The sequence below is a fragment of the Myxine glutinosa genome, chromosome 12 (genome assembly GCF_964187855.1).
Source record: "Myxine glutinosa chromosome 12, kmMyxGlut1.1, whole genome shotgun sequence".
Classification (NCBI taxonomy): domain Eukaryota; kingdom Metazoa; phylum Chordata; class Myxini; order Myxiniformes; family Myxinidae; genus Myxine; species Myxine glutinosa.
In genome coordinates, this window is record NC_136272.1 from 16,276,462 (window position 1) to 16,300,676 (window position 24,215).

The window sequence follows — 24,215 nt, forward strand, 5'->3', positions numbered from 1 at the left end:
CAATGACACTCCCCTCCTCATCAGCATGCCACTCAGTTCCCAAAACTTCTTCCATGCACATCTCACTCTAGCAACCGTTGCCGAGTCTGATCCACCTTCTCCATTCAGCACATCTCCGAGGTAGCAAAATGTTTTCACACCTTCCAGCTTCACGCCGTCTCCAAGATCCAACTCAACATTTCCTCCATCTGCAGCTCCCTCTGTGCACACCTTACATTTGAATGTAGCTGCCACACTGGTTAATGACCCTCTCAGACCACTACATTTTTGATGAACCCACTCAGCGCACATTGTACATTGAATGGAGTTCACTCCGACACCCTTCCTGCACACAGCACACGGCCACTTCCCAGTTCTTTCCACCTCACCACATGCTTTACCACTTGCCATCACCTTCGTTTTTCCGATATTCACTTTCAGACCTTTTGTCTCCATACATTCCTTCCACTTGTTCATCTTTTCCTTCAGTCCATCCATACTTTCTGCAATCAACACCAGATCATCTGTATACAACAACTCCCACGGTAAACCCTCCTTTATGTTCTGAGCCAGCACCTCAATCACAGCTACAAATAGTAGTGGACTTAGTACCGACCCCTGATGCACTCCCACCTTCACCTCAAACTCACCACTGTTCCCGTCCTTCGTCCTTACAGCTGTGCGCGCTCTTTTGTACATTGCCATCACTACTCTGATCAACTATTCCTCCACTCCTAACTTCCTCAATGCCCATGTCACTACTTTGCGTGGAACCCTATCAAATGCTTTCGTAAAAGGTAAATAAAATTAAAGCGTAAAATAAAAGGTAAAATAAAAGCGGGAGAGGAGGAGGGAAATTCAGGCCTGTTTCAGGTGGCATTCCGACGGCCTCGCCCCAGACACGTGTCCTGAAGATGGCTTCTCCCCTCCACTCTTCTCTTTCTCAATGGGTGTCCTCAAACTCCACAAACGACTTGCCCAGAGTGGTTTCTGCAAAACCATGAAGCCGCACGTTGCCTCCGGTCGGCTCAGACGAAACTTGACGCAGAGCAAACGCTTCTGCTCCCTCTCTCACTTTTCCTCACGATCCCACGTGCACCGAGAAAATCCTACTCCACCCCAATCTCTCCGGCACCGACTGTGCCTCCAACAGGCAGCCCTCAGAGAGATTAATCAAAGCCTCAAAAAGCTCACAGGCCGAGTTTCTCGTCAAAACCTGGACCGTGCGTCCTGCGTTTGGTTTTGCCTTTCTTCCCCGTGCCGATGCACTCTTCTTCTTCCTCCTCTCCTCCTCTTCTTTCTTTTCCTCCCAGAGGTTCTTTCTCTATTCAATTATGTAGAGCTCCGGTGGGAGGGAGAAGGTCGATAAGGAAGATCTTTGTTTTTCTTTTAACAAAAGAATAAAAATAAAGTCGAAAGGGAAGGAAGAAAGAAAAGAGCAAATCTGAGTTCACAGCCAGGCCGGAATTTCACATAAGATACACCCCAACGATCACAGCTTCTCGTCATTGCAAGCCCAGCCCCACGAGTGCAACAACACTCCAGACCGTAAGATCTTAAGCCAGCAATCTTAACCGTTAAGGCAACACCAGGCTTACGACTGCTACCACTACGACTACTTTTTTGACCAAAGTTGTTCCCACCTTTTTGAGGGTCCACCCGGCCAATGTTTTTGAACCAACTCTCTCAAGGACGGGCTTTCCGGGCCTGACTTTCGACTGAAACTGACTTGGGAAGGAATTCGTGATTTGTTAAGGGTGTGGGCGACAACTTGCCTTCCCTTCGCGGAAGAGATCGTGCGATCTTTAGCGTCTACTAAGATGACAAGATCACTTGCTACTCACACTTTAGGCAAGAGTTTGTGCCCTTTCAGGGTACCAGTGATAATGTGCTATTTATTCATGAAAGATGTTGTGGGATTTTTAACATTCACCAACATCCGGTGCTCCACCTGTCCTGAGGTCCTTCCTATGGATGGCGACACGCTGAACTATCGCCCTATATGTGAAACACTCAGAGGTGAGTGTCCTGACCCTTTGAGACTATCCTGCCAGCCCCATCATAAATGAAGGACCCTAAGTGAAGGATGAGCTGTGTAATGTGTATGATGTACTTTTGACCCATTTTCCAAAGTGTGATAATGTGTGACCTTTTTTTTTTTTACAGGTAGCCTGAGACCGAGCGATGGGGACTCTATGAACACAGAAAGAGACAAAACCAATGATGGCCAACTGAGGTTGTGCTTACGGATTGTGTGAGTAAGCACCCTCTCCCTCACACCTCACCACTCTGGTCAGTACATGCACCATATTCACCAACTTTATTAACAGCAGTCAACTGTTCCACTACCAATTATAGTGCTATACCATACCTATGGTAAACAATCAAACCCGAAAAAGGTTACGCCGTACATTGAAGATAACACAACTTACGTTTTATTTAATAGGCGTTTATGGAACACAAATGGAATATTACAAACCAAAATACAAATATATATAGTTATTGAAAACGTCTTTGTCCCAGTAGTATTTATCACTCGGTGTCTGTCGGAAATCACTACAAACTATTGAAAGGTTTCTCTTGTCATGTGCACACACATACACATATACATACACACGAACATGGATACATCTAGACCTGGGAGGATTCAATTCCACTTTCTGAAACCCATATTTGGAGATAACAACCAATGACAAACACACACACACACACACACATATATATATATATATATATATATAATATATATATATATATATATATATATATATATATATATATATAAATATATATATATATATATATATATATATATATACATATATATATATATATTGTTGCGGACGCGGTTAAAGATGTTATTTTACCGAGCGGTTGGTATTACCGCGACCGAACAGTTATTCCCCGATTAGAACCCGATTCCACCCAAACGTTGGCCGGATCGCACTGCGGCTGCTCAATGAGGGAAAAGACTAAAACGACGAATGCAAAGAGGAAGACGAAGGCAAAGAAAGGTTTGGAAATACTACTAAATTTATTTACTATTTACACACATAAGCAAAAAGAAAGCAGTCACGTTTATTTACAGCACATAAGACGCAGGTGACACAGTGAAAATACTAGCTTACCTACAGTCTTAATTAACCCAGGACAGAACAAACAAAAGACAGACTCACGCGGGGAATGATGACAGGAATCGCAGGAGGTGGATGGCTGGAGGTGAACACTTGGTGGAGCCAACGCGGAGCTTGGTGGAGCCTTGGTGGAGGTGAACGCTTGGTGGAGCCAACGCGGAGCTTGGTGGAGCCTTGGTGGAGGTGAACGCTTGGTGGAGCCAACATGGAGCTTGGTGGAGCCTTGGTGGAGGTGAACGCTTGGTGGAGCCAACGCGGAGCTTGGTGGAGCCAACGCGGAGCTTGGTGGAGCCTTGGTGGAGGTGAACGCTTGGTGGAGCCAACGCGGCTGGTGGGGGGTTGGTGTGACGGGTTCTCTCTCCTTCCCTCACAAGCTTCAGGACTCTTTCTCTCTCTTTCTTAGTCCCACCCAGTCCAACAACTTCCTCTCTTGCTTAGTCCAACTCAAGGCCTTTCTGTCTTCTGATCTCCTCCCTCCTCGACTCTCTCCGGGGGCCTCTGCCTCGGGTTATATAAGCCCCACCCTTGACCCTTTGCGAACCTCCCCAAAACGTTCTCTCTCCGCCCTCTAAAGCCAACCCCTCGTTCTGGGTTGGTCGGCAAGGGCTGGTTCACTCCTCCCCTCTATGACGAGGTGGGGACCCGCCTTTCTTCCCCAACCCTGCCTCGTGGTCAATGGCGGATGAAGGGAAAACCGCCCAAAATGCAGTTGGCAATTGACGAAAAGGGGGAATGGAGGTTTTGGGAATGGGAATGAAGGGAATCTATCTCTTTCACTTGGTGCAATGGAGTACTTCTATTAATGGGAGACACAGCCTTACCCTAAAACACAGAATAAGATATAACTATCGAACAGGGGTATTCTATGATTGGCTGACGTGTATGCTTGTGGACTAATTATGGGACGCCCTTTTGACCTTTACACAGCTCCGGAGGCAGGAGGCGCAGAATAACCAATAATAATAATAATAAAGCACACAATCAAAAAAAACAGTCCTCATATCCGCAACACTATATATATATATATATATATACGTAGTGTGTTCAAAAAGTATCCGACCTTTATTTTTCGTGCGTAAAAAAAAAGAAGCTCGGGAGGCGTTGATTGGTGCACGTATGTAGGCGATTCTAATGCGCATGCGTGAATTTTTTCCCACCTGCAGAAGCTGTCATTCGACGGCAGACCGCCGATGAGTGAGGACATGTAAGTGAGCGCCGTCGGATTTTCGTTTTTGACAAAATGACGGAAAAACTTGAACAACGCTACTGCATCAAATTTTGTGTTTTTTGGCCTCGGGGATGTTGGATGCTTCCATTGTGATGACTGCAACTTGGTTTCTGGGTCGTACCCATAAACCCAGGACTCATCGCCAGTGATCACTGTGTTGAGGAAGCTGGGATCGCTGTTCACAGTCTCCAGCATGTCCTGTGCGATCTCCAAACGGAGTTGCTTCTGCTCAATCGTTAGCAGCTTTGGTACGAACTTCGCTGAGATTCTCCTGAAGCCCAAATCCTCCTTCATAATGGAATGAACGGTGTTGAATTTGCGGATCGTTTCCACTTGGGAATCGCCAAGCTTTACACAAAATTTGATGCAGTAGCGTTGTTCAAGTTTTTCCGTCATTTTGTCAAAAACGAAAATCCGACGGTGCTCACTTCCATATCCTCACTCATCGGCGGTCTGCCGTCGAATGACAGCTTCTGCAGGTGGGAAAAAATTCACGCGTGCGCATTAGGATCGCCTACATACGTGCACCAATCAATGCCTCCCTAGCTTCTTTTTTTTTACGCACGAAAAATAAAGGTCGGATACTTTTTGAACACAGTAGTATATGTATATATATATATATATATATATATATATATATATATATATATATATATATATATATATATATATATATATATATTGTTACGGATCTCGGAGCACGGCACTCCCCTTACCGAGGGGGGGGGGTTAATCCCCTCGTCTATTAAGCTGGCCGTCTCCGGTCCTGGAGCTATGACGTCACTTCCGGTCAGCGTTGAATAGGGTGGTAGGCCAATTGTTCCTATTACCTAATTACCAGCGCCTTCCGGTAAGCGAGGAAATGAGCCCAGCCCGAGCCGCGGACAAGATGGAAGATTGCCGAGCGGTCTAGCAACCCGCAGCTCGAGCCGTTAACAAAGGGACTAAACCCGACTATAGCGGTTGGCCAAATCGTGCCACAGGTACTCAATGGGGAAAAGACTAAGACGATCGGACGAGAGGAAGCAAAGAATATGAAGGGTAAAGGAAGAACAAATATGGTTTATTACTATCTACAAGAGGAAACGAAAGAAGAGAATATACAAGGAGAGGAAATAAAAGGACATAGGGCAACCTTAGACACTCTTATATTAACACTCCCAGGACAATACAGACAGACTTACACGAATAGGGAATGGCAGGAAGGAATGGCTGGAAGGGGGAGAAGGTCCAAGCAGATGGCAGGGCAGGAAGGTCCGGGCAGATGGCACAGCGTCGAGGTCCGCTCCAGGTCGCGCTGCGGTCCACGCTCCGGGCTTGAGGCGAAACCCGGCGGCAGTTGCACGTATCGGTTTCACGCGGTCGGACAATGCGAATATACTGCAGTATTGTCACCGTCAACGGACCCACTCTCCTGCCTTACAACTCGTCGTGTTCATCTGCTGCCTCTCTGCGGTCTCTCTGGTGTCTCCGCTCTGTGAAAAGGCTTTGCGTTTGCGCTTTTATTGGAAGCTTCGCGTATTAAGCCGCGTCCGCTTTGCTCCGCCTACCCGTGAACACGCCTCGGCCCGGATTGGTCACAAGGGTTCACTCGTACCTCCCCTCGTGATGCGTCGATGGGGCCACGCCTGTGTTCCTGGCCGCTCCTCCCTTTTCCTCCCACTCTGACCGCGTGCGTAATGGCGGCTTGGGGCCAGCAGACAAACCAAAAGGGCAGCGAATGCTGCAATGCAGCTACTGGCACTTTGAAGAGAGAGAGAGATGATTGGGGATAATTGAAGGAGGCTATCTTATTTGATTAATACAACGCAGATTCAACTATTGGAAACAGATCCTTACCTGAAACATCGACTAATGAAATAACTAAAGAAGAATCTATGGTGTCCTACGTGTTGCAATATGACATAACTAGGATGCGACCTTTACAAAGGGGGATATTTTCAAGAATTATTATTTTATAAAGTGAAGGTTCTAAAAACCGTAACAATATATATATATATATATATATATATATATATTATATGTATATATATATATATATATATATATACATACACACACACACACACACACACACACACACACACACACACACACACACACACTGTTACGGGGTCCTCCCCTATCCCCTGGTCTCGGTAAACCTCCGAACCCCGAGAGGGTCCCCGGCAGAAAGATATGTTATCCTTGGTTGAAATTAACCAATAATGAAACCACACCAAGGGTTATGAACAAACAATGTATTAAAAGCACACAAAAAAGCACCGTACAACAATGGGGGCAATCAAACCTGCAATCCAATCTTAAGATGGTACCCTAGCTCAGACTCACGGCACCCCCAGGGACTGAAGCAGAGCCCTTCTCAATGTCTCTAGAACACAACGGTGCTCCCGGCGAAGAGGCGATGGCGATGAGGCGAGGGTATTTCCTCTTCTCTTCAGGGCGCTTCCTACTAGGCTTTTCAGCAAACATCGGGTTACCAGAAACTTGACCACCGGCCAAATCATTCCCGATAATAAAAGATACTCCTTATACAGGAAGAGTGGCTTGTAAACCGACGGTGACCGGTCCTGACACCAAATGGATGACATGAAGTGGAGCACTAACACAGCCACCAATCCCCTGTAAACGAACACTATCACCAGTTGCCGTCTCCTCGGACAATGGCAAGATGCCTTCAAGCATTAAAGATTGATGTGCTCCTGTGTCCCTCAATACCCGAACAGGTCTCCGGTTAGTCGAGGCTCCCTCCAGTGACACAAACCCCTCTGAAATAAAGGGTTGGTAACCCCTTTGAGAGCGATTTCTCACAATGGCCATTGCATTTGGAGTACTAGTCGAACTCCGCTCCTGATTTTCCTTTCCCAGAGCATAACAGTTGGACATCAAGTGTCCAGGTTTATGGCAAAAAGTGCAAGTAGGCCCGGAGGAGAACCTCGTGGTCTGCCAAGGAATGGGGGCGGCGGTCTGCCTCGAGCCCCCCGGACGAAAGGTCTGTCTTGGAACCGCAGTCTTCTGATTTCTAGAAGTCGTGTCCGAGTGGTCTTCATTTTCATCTCGAGGCCGCCCCCATGGATTTTCATTCTCCGCCCCTGATGTACCATAGCTCCCCTGGCTAGGTCTGGGCGAGAAGTTCGGTTTGTGGAACCCCATCCTGTGTGTTAAGGCATAGTCATCTGCCATGGTTGCTGCCTCATACAGCTTTGGTACTTTCCTTTCCTACAGATGAACTTTAATGTCCTCGTGGACACACTGTTGGAATTCCTCCAACAGGATCAATTGTCGCAATAGTTCGAAGTCTTTTCCAACTCCTTTTGAATCACACCACCTATCAAACATGGTCTCTTTCAATCTGGCAAACTCCACATGGGTCTCACTCTCCCTCCTCCTGGCACTCCGGAATTTTTGCCGGTAAGCTTCTGGGACCAATTCATAGGCTTTGAGAATGTGTTTCTTCAATACCTTGTAATCTGCACCTTGGTCAATCGGTAAAGCCGAATAAATCTCTTGAGCTTTACCCACCAGAACACTTTGCACTAGTATGGACCAGTACTCCTCAGACCAGTTTAACAGTCGAGCCACTTTCTCAAAGTGGGGAAAAAACTTGGCTACCTCCTTTTCATTGAAAGGTGGAACCAGCCTCACATGTCTGCCAACATCCCAGGTGTTCTGACTAGGTGTCGAACCAGTCGGCATGGATGGTGCCTCTCCCCGTTCTTTCATTACATCCAGTTCCTTGAGTCTAATTTCCTGCTGAAGGGCCATTTCACGATCCCTTAACTCCCTTTCGGCTTTTCTCTCCTCTGTTTTTTTTCCTCTAACCTTTCCTGGAGTTCTCTTTCAACTCTCCTTTCATCTGCTTTCTTCTCTTCTAACCTTTCCTGGAGTTCTCGTTCCACTCTCCTTTCCTCTGCCTGTTTCTCTTCTCTTCTCTCTTCTGCTTTCCTTTCCTCTGCTTTTTCCCTTTCCTGGCTCTGTAATTGCATCTCCAGTTTCCGGAGCTCCACATTTTCTTGTTCTTCTGGTAACCAATCCCAGGCTACCTCTTCCCATGTTCCTAATCCCACCATAGATTGTATCACCACTGTCTGCATCTCTTCCTTCTTCATATTAGTTCGGACCTCCAAGCTAAAATGTTTGGCCAATTTCCAGAGGTCCGATTTTACTAATGCTCTGAACTGTGCTTCACTAGGGGTCACTGCAAACTTGTCTGCGTCAAACTCCATGGTGACTATTGTTAACACCTGTTAACCTTCACACAAGACATGTAAAAAAAAAATTTTTTTGTTGTTTTTTTTGTTTGTTTTTTGGAAAAATTTAGGAATGTTGGAACAAGTTCCAAATTTGGGAATGTTAGGGAATTCTTTCCCGGACTAAATCTAGGGAATTTTATATCCCGGACGCAGACCCAATTTCGAGCCCACGAGTCAATTGGATGAGCCCCCAATTTCTGTTACGGGGTCCTCCCCTATCCCTTGGTCTCGGTAAACCTCCGAACCCCGAGAGGGCCCCCGGCAGAAAGATATGTTATCCTTGGTTGAAACTAACCAATAATGAAACCACACCAAGGGTTATGAACAAACAATATATTAAAAGCACACAAAAAAGCACCGTACAACAATGGGGGCAATCAACCCTGCAATCCAATCTTAAGATGGTACCCTAGCTCAGACTCACGGCACCCCCAGGGACTGAAGCAGAGTCCTTCTCAATGTATCTAGAACACAACGGTGCTCGAGGCGATGGCGATGAGGCGAGTAAGGAGACGTAGGTCAGGCGGGGACCGTCACGTGGTCCCAGCCAACCCCAATTGGCGGTGGAAAGAGGAATCCCAAAGACGCTATCCAAACGTGCACATACACCGTGCAGTCGCGAACCGCACCGTATTCTTCAAAGGCCGCGGTCGCGCACACACATCCTCGGCACACCACCGGAGGGCGGGACCAGCGGACGCGACTAACCAAGGGTCCGCGAACGATGCGCGAGGTCCCCGAAATGGCGGTCGGTTCTTCCTCGGGCCGCAGCTGCGAGGCGAAGATTCTCCGGAATCTCCCACCTGTACCTGCTTCGCAGGCTTTTCCCCGACACCAGCGCTATCAACGATCGCACGAGATTCCTTTCCAAGACTCAAAGTTCCCTCTCCATGGACACTCGATCACGCTGGGTGCGGAGCTGTTACCAAACGCCTCGTTTCGCCTCTGCCTCACGCGCTCTTCTTCTTCGCTCCACCTCTTCCGGTGCCCTATCCGATTTCTGGCATCATTTTGTCATGAGCGCTTTTAAACCTTTTAACCACAATAACCCTTACTGAGAACCAACAATAATAAGAATACCAACAATAATTAGGGCCGAATCCGTAACAATACACACACACACACACACACACGCACGCACGCACGCATGCACGCACACACACACACACAATATATATATAATATACTAGCTGAGGTACCCGGCTTCGCCCGGGTTGAATAAGAATAAGACAAATATATGATGAAAAGAACATGTATATTTTAGAGCAATATCACAGTACATTTCCTACATGACGTTTTGTCAATTGTCAATTTCTCAAAACCTCTTGGTATACAACATTTCTGGTTTTCTTACTTGGTGCCAAGACATAAAGATTGCTTGGTTTTCCAACCCTCGAGCAGCCCACGTACAGCTGGCCATGGGAAGTACCCGGCATTGCCGGGTGGGGGAAGGGAGGGGAGGGGGAAGGGGAGGGGAGGGGAACAGGGGGGGAGGGGAGAAGAGGGGGGGAGGGGAGAAGAGGGGGGGAGGGGAGAAGAGGGGGGGAGGGGAGAAGAGGGGGGGAGGGGAGAAGAGGGGGGAGGGGGAGGGGGAGGAGGAGAGGGGGGGGATTGGAGGGGGAGGGTTGGGAGGGGGGGAGGGGATGGGGGGAGGGGAGGGAGAGGGGGGAGGGGAGGGAGAGGGGGGAGGGGGAGGAAGGGGGAGGGGAGAAGGGAAGGGGGAGGGGAGGGGGTAGGGTGGAGGGGGAGGGGGAGGGGGAGGGGGAGGGGTAGGGTGGAGGGGGAGGGGGAGGGGGGAGGGGAGGCGGAGGGGGGAGTCAAGTCGGAAGTCATTGTCGTCAATTGAATGTCGCATTTATTTTTTATTCCCTGTCAAATGGCATTGGTCCCGCATTCCGAACCCGGAAGTCGGAAGTCATTGTCGTAAAAGTTGAAACATTAACGTTACGAAATACGCTGATGACGTCATAATTTTAAAACCCGAAGGTTTTTTAAACATTTAAGGTGTGCTGTAGTTTCTCTGGGACGTACTGATTCCGAATATGAAGTTGAAAAATTAACGTTCCGAAATACGCTGATGACATCATAATTTTAAAACGCGACGTTTTTTTTTTTTAGTTGAGATTTTATTCGAATTCGAATTCCATTAAATTTCAACTGTTGGAAACAATAATTATTTCAATTTACAACAGTTGAAATAATTATTGCTTCCAACAGTTGAAATTTAATGGAATTCGAATTCGAAAAATCTCAACTAAAAAAAAAAACCGTTTATTCGTTCTTGGCGCGAAAAAATGGCGCGCATTTTGTCATTATGTGCGACTTTACCTCACTCCTATGGACGTGAAAACATTTGTTTTCCTTAAAAATATATTTAAAATAAATACAATAGTACATAAATTAACAATAAAAGAAGCTAAAAAACAATTTAAAATACAATAAAAAGCACATTGAAAATATATAAATATGTATGTACAGTATACTGTACGTACGCGCAACCGCGGGATCGGAAAGGGGCAATATCGCCGCCACAAACCACACCATGGAATTGCAGCTGGCGCGGTTTTTTTAACCATTGATATTAAAATACAAAGTAGCCTATAACCACCAGGATGTTATGCTGATTCCGAATCTGTGTCTAAAACTTTTCTCCGATGTGTAGTTCTTGAGTTATAAGCGGACATCCAGACAGACACACACACAGACACTCCTCCTTTATATATAGAGATATATATATATATATATATATATATATATATATATATATATGTATATATATATATATATATATATATATATATTATATATATATATATATATATATATATATAATATATATATATATATATATATATATATATATATATATATATATATATATATATATAATATATAATATATTGTTACAGATCGCGGTTAGATGTTATAGACCGAGCGGTTGGTGACCGCGACCTAACAAACTTACCCGATTCCACCCGAACTTTGGCCGTATCGCACCGTAGCTGCCCAATGAGGGGAAAAGACAAAAACGACGAATGCAAAGAGGAAAACGAAGGCAAAGAAAGGTTTGGAAATACTACTGAATTTATTGACTATTTACACACAAGCAAAAAGAAAGCAGTCACGTTTATTTACAGGCACATGAGACGCAGGTGACACAGTGAAAATGATTAGCTTACCTACAGACTTAATTTATTCCCAGGACAGAACAAACAAAAGACACTGACTCACGCGGGGAATTGCAGGAATGGCAGGAGGTGGATGGCTGGAGGTGAACGCTTGGTGGAGCCAACGCGGAGCTTGGCGGAGCGTTGGTGGAGCTTGGTGGAGCTGAACGCTTGGTGGAGCCAACGCGGAGCTTGGTGGAGCTGAACGCTTGGTGGAGCCAACGCGGAGCTTGGTGGAGCTGAACGCTTGGTGGAGCCAACGCCGAGCTTGGGGGATTGGTGTGACGGGTTCTCTCTCCTTCCTTAGTCACACCCAGTCCAACAACTTCCTCTCTTGCTTAGTCCCACCCAGTTCAACAACTTCCTCTCTTGCTTCAGGACTCTTTCTCTCTCTTTCTTGGTCCCTCACTCTTTACCACCGACTCCTCACCAACGCAACCACTGACCCTTCTCAGGCAACCGACTCAGACCAACTCAGACCAACTCCTTGTGACCAACTCCAGGCCTTTCTGTCTTCTGCTCTCCTCTGTAAAAACGCATCTCTTTTGGACACGCCCTGCCTTGGGTTATATAGGCCCCCGCCCCTCAACCTTTTCGAACCTCCCCGATCGCTCTTCCTCCGCCCTCTCTAGCCAAACCCCTGGCTCATGGTTGGTCGAGTGGGGCTGGCTCACTCCTCCCCTCTATGACGAGGTGGAGACACGCCTTTCTTCCCCGACTCGAGCCTTGTGGTCAATGGCGGTTATTGGAGGGGAGGTAATATGGGCAATCGAGGCTCGGCAATGACGAGAGGGGATGTAATATGAAATGGAGATTTTTGGGGATGGGAAGGAAAGGGGATCTATTCTCTTTCACTGGTGCAATGGAGTATTTCAATTAATGGAAGACACAGCCTTACGCTAATACACATAATAAGGATATAACTGTCAAAAAAAGATATATCGTGTCCTGCATGTATGTTTTATGGACTAACTACGGGAACGCCCTTTGACCTTTATACAACCACAACGGAGGGAGGAGGGGTGATATTTTACAACAACCTTTTACAACAACATTTTACCACAACAATAAAAAAAAAAAACATTCTCATATCCACAACACTGCACCCTCCTCCCCTTAGGCACGTCCCGGGCCTATAACTTTTACCTTAGTGTGGCACGTAGGTGTAGTTCCCTCTACTTTTAACCTGACCCTGAGTGCGACAGTTTTAAAACATAAATAAATGTGTCCCGCTGCTCCATTGCACCCTGCCTAACAGACTTACGCCCACAGTTAACCGAATTGCGGAATGGTCTTCAAACTATACACTGACGGTGGGAAGCATTATTTACACTTGACGCTACTTTTATTTACAAAACTAACCCAGGACCTGTAATTGTTCTTTCTGGGGGGGAGACAGTCTGCTCTGCATCAATGCACCATTAAAGCACCCAAAAACGCACCAAAGCACCCTCCAGCACCAATCGGTGCAGTCATCACTGTTCAACAATGTTCAATAAAAATAAAATCAACAACCCCTAACCCTGCAGGTGGTCTCTTGCTCTTCGGCTCCCTCTGCTGGTTATTATTATTTCTTCCAGTTGTTGTCATTCTTTTGCTTTGCTTACTGGCGGCCTATTTTCAATAAAGTGTGCCCAATGTGTCCTTTTTATTTGCTTTATTTATGGCCCACAGGGCCGACTATGTGTGGTTCACCTGTGGGGCATCGGTGCCCTGTGGCCAAGGTCCGCCAGCAAGATTTCGGGCCCTCATGGCCGGTTCCAGCAGAGGGGCCATGCCCCAACCCATGGGGTCCATAAGTGGTGCTCGGCCACAGACAGGTGGTCCATAATGTGGTGCATCGATGCAGACAGCTGGTTCTGGGAATTTCGGGCGCACAATGGCCGACCCACGCACGCTCCCCCTGGAGCCTTGTGGTCACGCCGACCCACGCACCTGGCCGCCCAACGGCGCACAGGTCATGTGGGAGACAAAAGGGGAAAGACAATTGAGCGAGGGGTAAGGTCACAAGGGTACACATCAATAAGGCAATGCAAGGCGAAATGCGTACGGAGGGCGAAGTGAGAAAGCTCGTCCCTACCGTACGTCACCCCCCTGTCACCTACCCTACCCTTGCCCTTACCCCATATGTACAAAAATCTACACATTTACAAATTCGTCACTACTGTCACGTCTTCCCCATATTTCCTCTATACCAAATTCGTCACCACAATCCCTCTACTTCAAAATTTGCCATCACCAATTCATCATCAATCCTCATAAGGAGGGAGAGATGGAATTACGCACAATGTCACACCCACGTCATGATGCGTCTCACAATCCAACATTTGCATCATAAAAAATAATCAAAACATGGCATGGTGTGGAGTACCTGTCACCTCAGGTGAGTGGATGCAGATGGTGCGAGGAGATCCTTCATCCTAACTATTTTCTAAATGACCTTAACACACTTTACACTACCCGGGGTCTCTCCCTGCCAATCCATTGGCCAACTTACACTATGGGTTCTAATAACCAATTCCCATTGACCAAACTGTGGTGCCTCTCAATTTGGGGTCTCACTCCCCCGATTCATCTCCCGGTGCTCTCGCACAATTTCTGGGCTGCGACGTGTAGCTCTCCCAACAGGTCTACCCACCTGCACACCTCCACCACTGTAGTTGCCACCCGAGCTTACCTAGCTCCTCACCCTAACCTAACTAACTGGGGACAGCCCCTCTCCTGGCTCTGTCACCCCATGGTGCCCTCTGGCACTGGGCTACCCGGGTCCGTCCTCCGGATCCTCGGGCCCCATCCACAACAACTACTACCGGCTCCCAGAGCCCACCTGCGGCCTCACCTGGCCGACATCCTCACAGTGGTGGAGTGCCCAAACCAACTACACACACTAACAGGCTACACGCCCAGCCATTTCCACAACACTAATGCACCCATCCACATACCATTCTGCCACCCGCACCACAGATGCCAATATCCAACCACAATTTACCTGTACCCTCTACCTAACACTTACACTACCCGCCCCGGGTATCCGTGATGGGGGTCCACTCTTCCCCCATTCACACCTTCGCACCATCCACTCCACTCCACAATTTCCACCATTCTCACTCCACGACCATCCATTCCACTACTCCAGATATTCCACACTACCATTTATTCCACACAGCCACATACACTTGTTGTTGCACACCTGTGCCCTCACACCTGGTGCCACCTGCACCCTCCTTTCTTCCTGGACCATTTGGTCAACACAACACGCAATCACCACTACTCCCTCATACACTGCTCCACACACCTGTTCAGTTGCACACCTGTGCAATCACACCTGTTCCATTCTCACCTGTTCAATCCTCACACACACGGCATCATCTCAACTAACTACTCCCCTCTGAAACTTGCGCTTCCCAGTCGTCCCTTTAAACTATTGCGCTCCCACGTCATTATAATCCACCCTAAACTACCTGCGTCCCCACTACAGGTATCAGTCACTATCTAAACCTTAACGTTACCTAATGTCATCTTCGCTAGATCCCTACAATTATCCTAACCCACCCGGGCTAGTTTTCACTGCCATACACCCCATAAGCTAGTGCGCATTTGCCCCACTCTGTGAGGGATGGTGGATTTGCCATCCCACCACATCGGGGGTCTCTCACTACCATCCCCCCAGTCCTCTGACGCTACGAGCCCCCGTCGCAAGAGGTACTGGGTCCTGCCTCGGCATCTAGAGCCGAGGCGATCCATGAGGGCGCCTGCTCGCCGGCATAAGGTCTTATCCGGTCGGCATGGACGATCCGAGGGGGGGTCCGTGGCCCCATTTTGATCTTAATGACCACGTCACAGATTTGCGACAGGACGACTCCTGGGCCTTGCCAGGGGGAGGTGAGTTTTGGGCACCTTCCCTTCCGCCTCCGGGGATTAAAGAACCAAATCTTCATCCCCGGAGCGTATTGACTCCCCTGGCTCCGGTCGTCGTACCTGCGCTTCATCTTGGCCCCCGCCAGATGGAGCTGGCGGCGGGCGAAGGCATGGACCCGCTCCATGCCTTCCTCCAGGTGACGTGCGTAACCCTCCCTCGGCGGTGTATCCGTGGTGTCTGGCACGGGACCGCATAGCAAGTCGGCGGGAGCCCGTAACTCCCGCCCATACATAAGCAACGCTGGACTGCATGCGGTGGCCCCGTGCTGGCTAGTTCGGTAGGCCATCAACAGGTACGGGAGATGTTCGTCCCAGTCATCCTGACGGGTGGTGGTGAACAATGCCAGTTGTTGGATCAATGTTCGATTGAACCTTTCCACCATCCCGTCAGATTGTGGCCGCAAGGGCGTGGTCCTGGTTTTTCGAATTGACAGGAGTCTGCACACATCTTTTAGTAATTGACTTTCAAAATTTCGACCCTGATCGGTGTGCAGCTCCTGTGGAATCCCGTGCCGACATACAAATCCTTCTACGAAGGCCTGTGCTACCACCCCTGCTTCTTGGTTGGGGAGGGCATAGGCCTCCGGCCACTTGGTGAAATAGTCCATTACAACGAGGATATACTTATTACCTTGGCGGGTGCGGGGCAGCGGTCCTAGAATATCCATAGCCACCCGCTCAAGGGGGGCCCCCACCTGATGTAATTGAAGGGGGGCCCTCATCCTCCGTGCTGGTCCCTTTTTGGCAGAACAGGCGTCGCATCTCCGACACCAGTCCTGTATGTCGCGCCCCATATTCACCCAATAGAACCTCCGGCGGACCCGAGATATTGTCTTTGTCCTGCCCAAATGGCCGCCGGAGCGGGTACCATGCACCTGTTGAAATATGACGTTCTTGAATTTGTCAGGGACTATCACCAGCCAGGAAGTTCTATCAGAGGGAACCTCCACCCACTTGCGATACAAGATGTTGCCTTTCAATTCCAGGGTCTGCCACTGAGCCCAATACGCCTTTGTTTGCGCCCCGAGGGGGGTGACCTCTTCCCCCTTTGGTCTTTGCCCCAATTTGACCCAATTGAACACTGGCCCCAGGACAGGATCCTCCTGTTGGGCCGTGCTCCATGCCAAATCTCCAAATTCCTCGTCCGCGGTTAGTGGCAAAATTGGCCCTCTCACCCGGGTTGCCCGGACGACGAGAATCGGGGCAGAATCGCCCAATTGCTCCCTCTCCTCGTGTCTCGCACAAAATTTACAGTTTTCCCCCAGACAAGGACGCCGAGAGAGTGCGTCCGCATTACCATGGGCCTTCCCGGCCCTATGGGCCACATCAAAATCGTACTGCTGCAACTTTTCCAACCACCTTGCAATTTGGCCCTCCGGTTCCTTGAACCGAAGGAGCCATTGCAAGGAGGAATGGTCAGTTCTAACCAAAAATTTCCGCCCGTACAGGTACGGGTGGAAATGGTTCATGGCAGCCAGCATAGCCAATAACTCTTTGCGAGTGACGCAATAATTTCGCTCGGGCCTACTTAAGGCCCGACTATAGTAACCAATCACTCTCTCCACGCCCTCTTGTGTCTGAGACAAAACTGCGCCCAATCCTTCCTGGCTCGCATCCGTGTCCAGGGTAAATGCCCCGTCACTAGTGGGGTAAGCTAGAAGGGGTGCGGATGTTAGACACCCCTTCAATTTTTGGAAGGCCTCGTGGCACTCCCGTGTCCAATTAAATCGCGTCCCCTTCTCCGTAAGCCGGTGGAGGGGACGGGCCAACTCCGCAAATTTCGCCACAAAGCGCCGGTAGTAGGAGCAGAGTCCCAAAAATCCCCGCACCTCCTTGATGGTACGTGGTGCGGGCCACTCCTCTACCGCTTTAATTTTGTCTGGGTCCGTTTTTACCCCCTCGCGGCCGATCACGTGACCTAGATAGGCCACCTCTCTTGCAAACAAAGTGCACTTACTCGGGTTCAGCTTCAACCCTGCCTGTCTGAGGCACCCGAACACCTGGTCCAAATTAGCTACTGCCTGGGGGAACGTTTTGGCATGTACTAGGACGTCATCCAGGTACACCAGGCATGATTGCCATGGCATGCCGCCTAGTACATGCTCCATCAATCTTTCAAAGGTGGCGGGGGCGTTACACAAACCAAACGGCATCACAGTAAACTGATACAGTCCCTTACCTGTGGAAAATGCCGTTTTCTCCTTCCCTGCCCTATCCATTTCCACCTGCCAATACCCACTCTTGAGGTCCAAAGTCGAGAACCAATTTGAGCCCGCAACGGCATCGAGGGTGTCATCAATTCTTGGCAGGGGATATGAGTCCTTGAGTGTCACGTTGTTTAGCTGGCGATAGTCCACGCAGAACCGCGTGGTCCCATCCTTCTTTTTGACCAGCACAACAGGTGACATCCAAGGACTTCCCGAGGGCTCGATCACACCTGCGTCGAGCATTTTTTCAACCTGCTCGTCAGCTTCCGCCCTCTTGCTCCAAGGGAGCCGTCGGGCGGCCTGACGAATAGGCCGGGCCTCACCGGTGTGGATCTGATGTTTCACCAGGCCCGTACGTCCAATATCCTCGGTGGACAAGGAGAAGAGGTCCAAATGGGACCCAACCAGTTTGTGTAAGGCCTCCCTCTGGGTACCTCCCAACTCTACACTACTACGATTTACCATCTCGCAAATGGGATCGGGCCAATTCCTAGAACTTATTGAAGGCTCCCCCTGGGGCCGGCTCGGCTGGACGTTCTCGCCCCTCACTGACGCGACTTCTCTAACTGGGGTGCAGCCAGCTACCTTCGTGCCCCTCACTATAGTGCGTGGTTCTGTGCTAATATTAATTACTCGGACGGCCACCACCGGCCCGTCCGTTTTTACAAGGGTACGGCCCACGATTAAACCAGGTATGGATAGCGCTGCCACCGGTTCGACCAGGCCGCAGGATTCCTGCCATGTCGGGCGAGCTGACCATCGGGCCGGCACGATGGCCTCGGCCCCTGGAGGGATGGTCACGGCCTCAGGAGCCTCCAGCTCCACCCTCTCGGCCGTGCTCACCCCCTCCAATGGTAGCTCCTCCACTCCCCATCGCAGGATCCCCCGACTCAAGTCGATTTTACAACCGCTGGCAGTCAACCAATCCAACCCTATTAAGCACGGATCGCACACCTCCGCCACCCAAACCTCTATCTCTTGCTTTACCGATCCCAACTTGAGGGTCACAAAACCACGCCCTATGATCGGAGCCGTTGCCCCGGTAGCCAACTGCAAACTATGATTTTCCAGACGCTGTATTTTACCCCAGCCGTCTGCACTCGAATTAAGGACCACGGGGCTGATGATCGTGGCGCTGGCTCCCGTGTCCACCACGGCGTCTACCCCCACGCCGGCAATTTTGCACCGAATTGTCAAACTACCCGTCCCAATTCGGCCACAATGAATGACCTGTCGCGTCAACGAGGGCTTCTCCCCATCCCCTACTGCCGAACACCGCCCTGCATGCCCGGCACGTTCTAGTTTCCCGGGCCCTGGCGGGGGGGTGTCTGAGGTCGGCTAGGCCGATCTATACGGGGCGGAGTTGAGGGCATCGGTTGGCGGGAAACGTCCCGGCGCGGAGCTCGACACTCCCATGCACGGTGACCCATCCGAGCACAATTATAGCACCTCACCTGGTAAGGTGCTTGCCTCCGGTATTCCAAATTCCCCCCCCTGTATGTCCGAATTGGGGTACTCTGTCGTGGACTACCGGGTGCCACCGCTGGGGCCGCCTGCCATGGTCCAGGTCCCGCCAGGCGCTGATCCACTAACCTCCGGACCATGCTCTCCAGGTCAGGGCCCCCGTCGGGTGCGGGCCCCCTTGGGGGGCCGCCCCCCATCACGGGCCCCATCTGACGCACCGCCACTGCGTGGCGCTCGCCTCCCCGGGCCAGGGGCCTCGCTGCTTCCCAACGGGCTGCAGCGTCGGCCGCCTGACGCATGGTCTGCGGGCGCCACATGGCGAGCTGTTGTCGGAGCTCCAGATCCGGAAGGGCCCGAATAAAGTGATCCAGCGCCAGGCTTTCCTGGGAACTCGCTGCCATGTCCGCGTGTGCAATCCCGACCGCGCGGCGAATATCGTGAGCAAGTTCCCCGATGGTTTCCTGGGGCTTGCGTTTTCGCTGCGCAAGTTGGGCTTTAACAAGCTCGCTTTGCTGTTCAATGCCGAACCGATTAATTAATGCCGCACGGAGAGCTGGCAGGGTGAGAGCACCCGGTGGTAAAGCCGTCAGCACCTCCGCCGCCGCACTGCGCAGTGCCCCCACCAGGTGTACTCCACCTTCGTCCGGATTCCAACCGTTGCCTTTACACACGTACTCAAACTGCGCCAGGTACGCCCTCAAATCACTCTTGCCATCATACGGCGCGAGTGGGACCTTGTGGGCGCCCGAAGGTCGGACCCCGCGCGTCACTCCTTGCGGGATCAATGCGGGACCAACCCGTTCGGGCTCCCACAGTGCGCTATTCCCGGGGGGCTCCCGCGCGTCCCCCGTCCCTCCAAACACTACCCCTCCTGTTGTCGATGCCTGGGTCGCCCCTCCGCAACCCGCTACCCACGCCATACCCCCACATCCTTGCTCACCAGCAACCCCCTCACTCCCCATAGCCACCCCTCCTTGCATACCTCCCCTGTCCATCCACTCCGGACCAGTCATACATCTTACCATTGGTCCCTCACGAACACCCGGGTCTACACCACCCCCCAAGCCGACTGACTCTCCCCTCACATCATATACATTGCCACTCACCTCCGTACCTCGTCTTCGCACCTCCTCTGCCACCTGCAAACTTTTTATTTGGTTAGCGAGCACCTCATCATGATTTGAACACAGACCTTGTACATATTCCATGACTTCCTCCTTTATCTCTCTCTTAGTTTCCCTCCGTCTCTTCTTAATTTCACTCACCCCCTCTTCCACCTCCTCTAATTTTTCCTTTACCTCCTTCATCTCCCGGTGCGCCCCCTCTATCTCTTCCTCCAACGCCACCTTAACCGTTTCTATGTGCGTCCTCACCTCTCGGTCCTTTGTCTCCATTACTTCTGTCACCTCCTCCAACTTCTTCGTCAACCCCTCATGTACCATCTGACATTCCTTTTGTGTTGCTATTAATTCGTTTTTAATGTCCTTTTGTGTCACTTTTAAACCCCCGATGATTGCAGTGTTCTTTTCCACTTGGTCCGCTAGTTCCCTTTGTCCGACTGTCAGCTGTTCTACTCCCTTCGTCAGATCCTCTATGCCCCCTTGTAACCTCGCCGTATTATTCCTCACCTCTTTCTCCATACGCTTTTCACCTCGCTTTACCTCCTCGCGTAGCCCCGAGACCTCCTCACCCACACCTCGTCGTATCTCCTCTTTCATCTCCCCCATCTCTTTTGTAGATGCCACCCTCATCTGTCCCAATTCATCCCTCTGAGCATCCAGTTTACTTTCTAACCCGATTTGCACCTCCTCTATCTGGTTTCCCATTCGTTTGATTTCCCTGGCAGATTGTTCCCCTATTTCCCGCAATTTGTCCTCCATCCTATTTTCTAGCCCCATTAACCCATTTTTCACCTCTTTTATCCCGTTGTCTAACCCCTCAAAATTATTGTCTAACTTCCCAAATTTCTTGTCTAACTCCTCAACGGTACCCCTCGCTTCGTCCCTCATTACCCCCATTTGGCCCCCCATTACCCCCATTTGGCCCCCCATCTCTCCCATACTGCTTTTCAAACCTCTAATTTGGTCTCCCAATTGCTCATTATTCTTTTCCATAAGGTCCTTCATTTGCATCATAAAAAGGTTCAAATCCACTAGCGGCGCTGCTGCGGTCGCGGGCGCGGCAAAATTTGGTGCCGCTCCACCCACGTGCGCGAGGACGCCATTTTGCACGCCTGATACTTCCTCAACCACATTGCCAATGTTCTCCTCCTTTCTTTCCTCCACATACATTTCCCCGAGGTCCTGGGTCGATTCTACCCCGTCTATCTCTCCCACCGGCATCCCGTCGCCTTGACCAGCCATGGCGCGATTTCAAAATTCGGGTATTGCTTTAAACAAAACAAATTTCGTCCGCTCCAAATTTTGACCAAATTTTGTCTAGATGTTTTTTGTTTTTTTGTTTTTTTTTTATTTGGTTCGGGCCCCGAATCCCACTCCCAGACACCAATTGTTACAGATCGCGGTTAGATGTTATAGACCGAGCGGTTGGTGACCGCGACCTAACAAACTTACCCGATTCCACCCGAACTTTGGCCGTATCGCACCGTAGCTGCCCAATGAGGGGAAAAGACAAAAACGACGAATGCAAAGAGGAAAACGAAGGCAAAGAAAGGTTTGGAAATACTACTGAATTTATTGACTATTTACACACAAGCAAAAAGAAAGCAGTCACGTTTATTTACAGGCACATGAGATGCAGGTGACACAGTGAAAATGATTAGCTTACCTACAGACTTAATTTATTCCCAGGACAGAACAAACAAAAGACACTGACTCACGCGGGGAATTGCAGGAATGGCAGGAGGTGGATGGCTGGAGGTGAACGCTTGGTGGAGCCAACGCGGAGCTTGGCGGAGCTTTGGTGGAGCTTGGTGGAGCTGAATGCTTGGTGGAGCCAACGCGGAGCTTGGTGGAGCCAACGCGGAGCTTGGTGGAGCTGAACGCTTGGTGGAGCCAACGCGGAGCTTGGGGGATTGGTGTGACGGGTTCTCTCTCCTTCCTTAGTCACACCCAGTCCAACAACTTCCTCTCTTGCTTAGTCCCACCCAGTTCAACAACTTCCTCTCTTGCTTCAGGACTCTTTCTCTCTCTTTCTTGGTCCCTCACTCTTTACCACCGACTCCTCACCAACGCAACCACTGACCCTTCTCAGGCAACCGACTCAGACCAACTCAGACCAACTCCTTGTGACCAACTCCAGGCCTTTCTGTCTTCTGCTCTCCTCTGTAAAAACGCATCTCTTTTGGACACGCCCTGCCTTGGGTTATATAGGCACCCGCCCCTCAACCTTTTCGAACCTCCCCGATCGCTCTTCCTCCGCCCTCTCTAGCCAAACCCCTGGCTCATGGTTGGTCGAGTGGGGCTGGCTCACTCCTCCCCTCTATGACGAGGTGGAGACACGCCTTTCTTCCCCGACTCGAGCCTTGTGGTCAATGGCGGTTATTGGAGGGGAGGTAATATGGGCAATCGAGGCTCGGCAATGACGAGAGGGGATGTAATATGAAATGGAGATTTTTGGGGATGGGAAGGAAAGGGGATCTATTCTCTTTCACTGGTGCAATGGAGTATTTCAATTAATGGAAGACACAGCCTTACGCTAATACACATAATAAGGATATAACTGTCAAAAAAAGATATATCGTGTCCTGCATGTATGTTTTATGGACTAACTACGGGAACGCCCTTTGACCTTTATACAACCACAACGGAGGGAGGAGGGGTGATATTTTACAACAACCTTTTACAACAACATTTTACCACAACAATAAAATAAAAAAACATTCTCATATCCACAACAATATATATATATATATATATATATATAATATATATAATATATATATATATATATATATAATATATATATATATATATATATATATATATATATATATATATATATATATATATATATATATATATATATATATATATATATATACAGTGGAACCTTGACTTACGAGTGCACCAACTTACGAGTTTTCCGAGATACGAGCCGTCGCTCGGGCGGTTTATTGCTTTGAGATGCGAGCCGAGATCTGAGTTACGAGCTTACGCCACCCGCCACCAGGTGGGTTCCGGTCACGTGGTTATCTTGCCGTGCAAGCATTTCTGCCGTATATCGCTGCTGTTTTGTTTTCGCATTTTGGTTATTTTGGAGCTGACGCCACCAGGTGGGTTCCGGTCACGTGGTTATCTTGCCGTGCAAGCATTTCTGCCGTATATCGCTGCTGTTTTGTTTTCGCATTTTGGTTATTTTGGAGCTGACGCCACCAGGTGGGTTCCGGTCACGTGGTTATCTTGCCGTGCAAGCATTTCTGCCGTATATCGCTGCTGTTTTGTTTTCGCATTTTGGTTATTTTGGAGCTGACGCCACCAGGTGGGTTCCGGTCACGTGGTTATCTTGCCGTGCAAGCATTTCTGCCGTATATCGCTGCTGCTTTGTTTTCGCATGTTGGTTTTTTTGGAAAATTTCTTAGTTTTAACCATGGGTCCTAAGAAATTGAGTGCCAAGGGCAGTACTGATTAGAAGAAGAGGATGATGTGCTTGGATATAAAACACGCAATCGTCGAAAAACATGAGCGAGGTGTGCGTGTTGTCGACTTGGTGAGGCGGATGTGAAGGCAGCTGAAGATTTTATTATAACTTTTGCCGAACTGATAGAAGCCGAACGATACATCCCCCAGCAAATCTTCAACTGTGACGAGACAGGGCTCTTCTGGAAAAAGATGCCGAGGAGGACGTATATATAACGGCAGAGGAGAAGAGCATGCCAGGCCACAACTTGTTCAGAGTGCCGGCGA

At 49.5% G+C, this 24,215-nt stretch overlaps 1 protein-coding gene across 1 annotated transcript in view; it reads left to right on the top strand.

Annotated features, from left to right (window-relative positions):
• LOC137438171 (voltage-dependent L-type calcium channel subunit alpha-1D-like) overlaps positions 1–24,215 on the top strand; it is a 429,914-nt gene that overhangs the window by 205,745 nt on the left and 199,954 nt on the right. Inside the window, exon 9 of the mRNA XM_078766514.1 lies at positions 9,454–9,473. Coding sequence (XP_078622640.1) covers positions 9,454–9,473 — 20 coding nt within the window. The remainder of the gene's footprint in view (positions 1–9,453; positions 9,474–24,215) is intronic.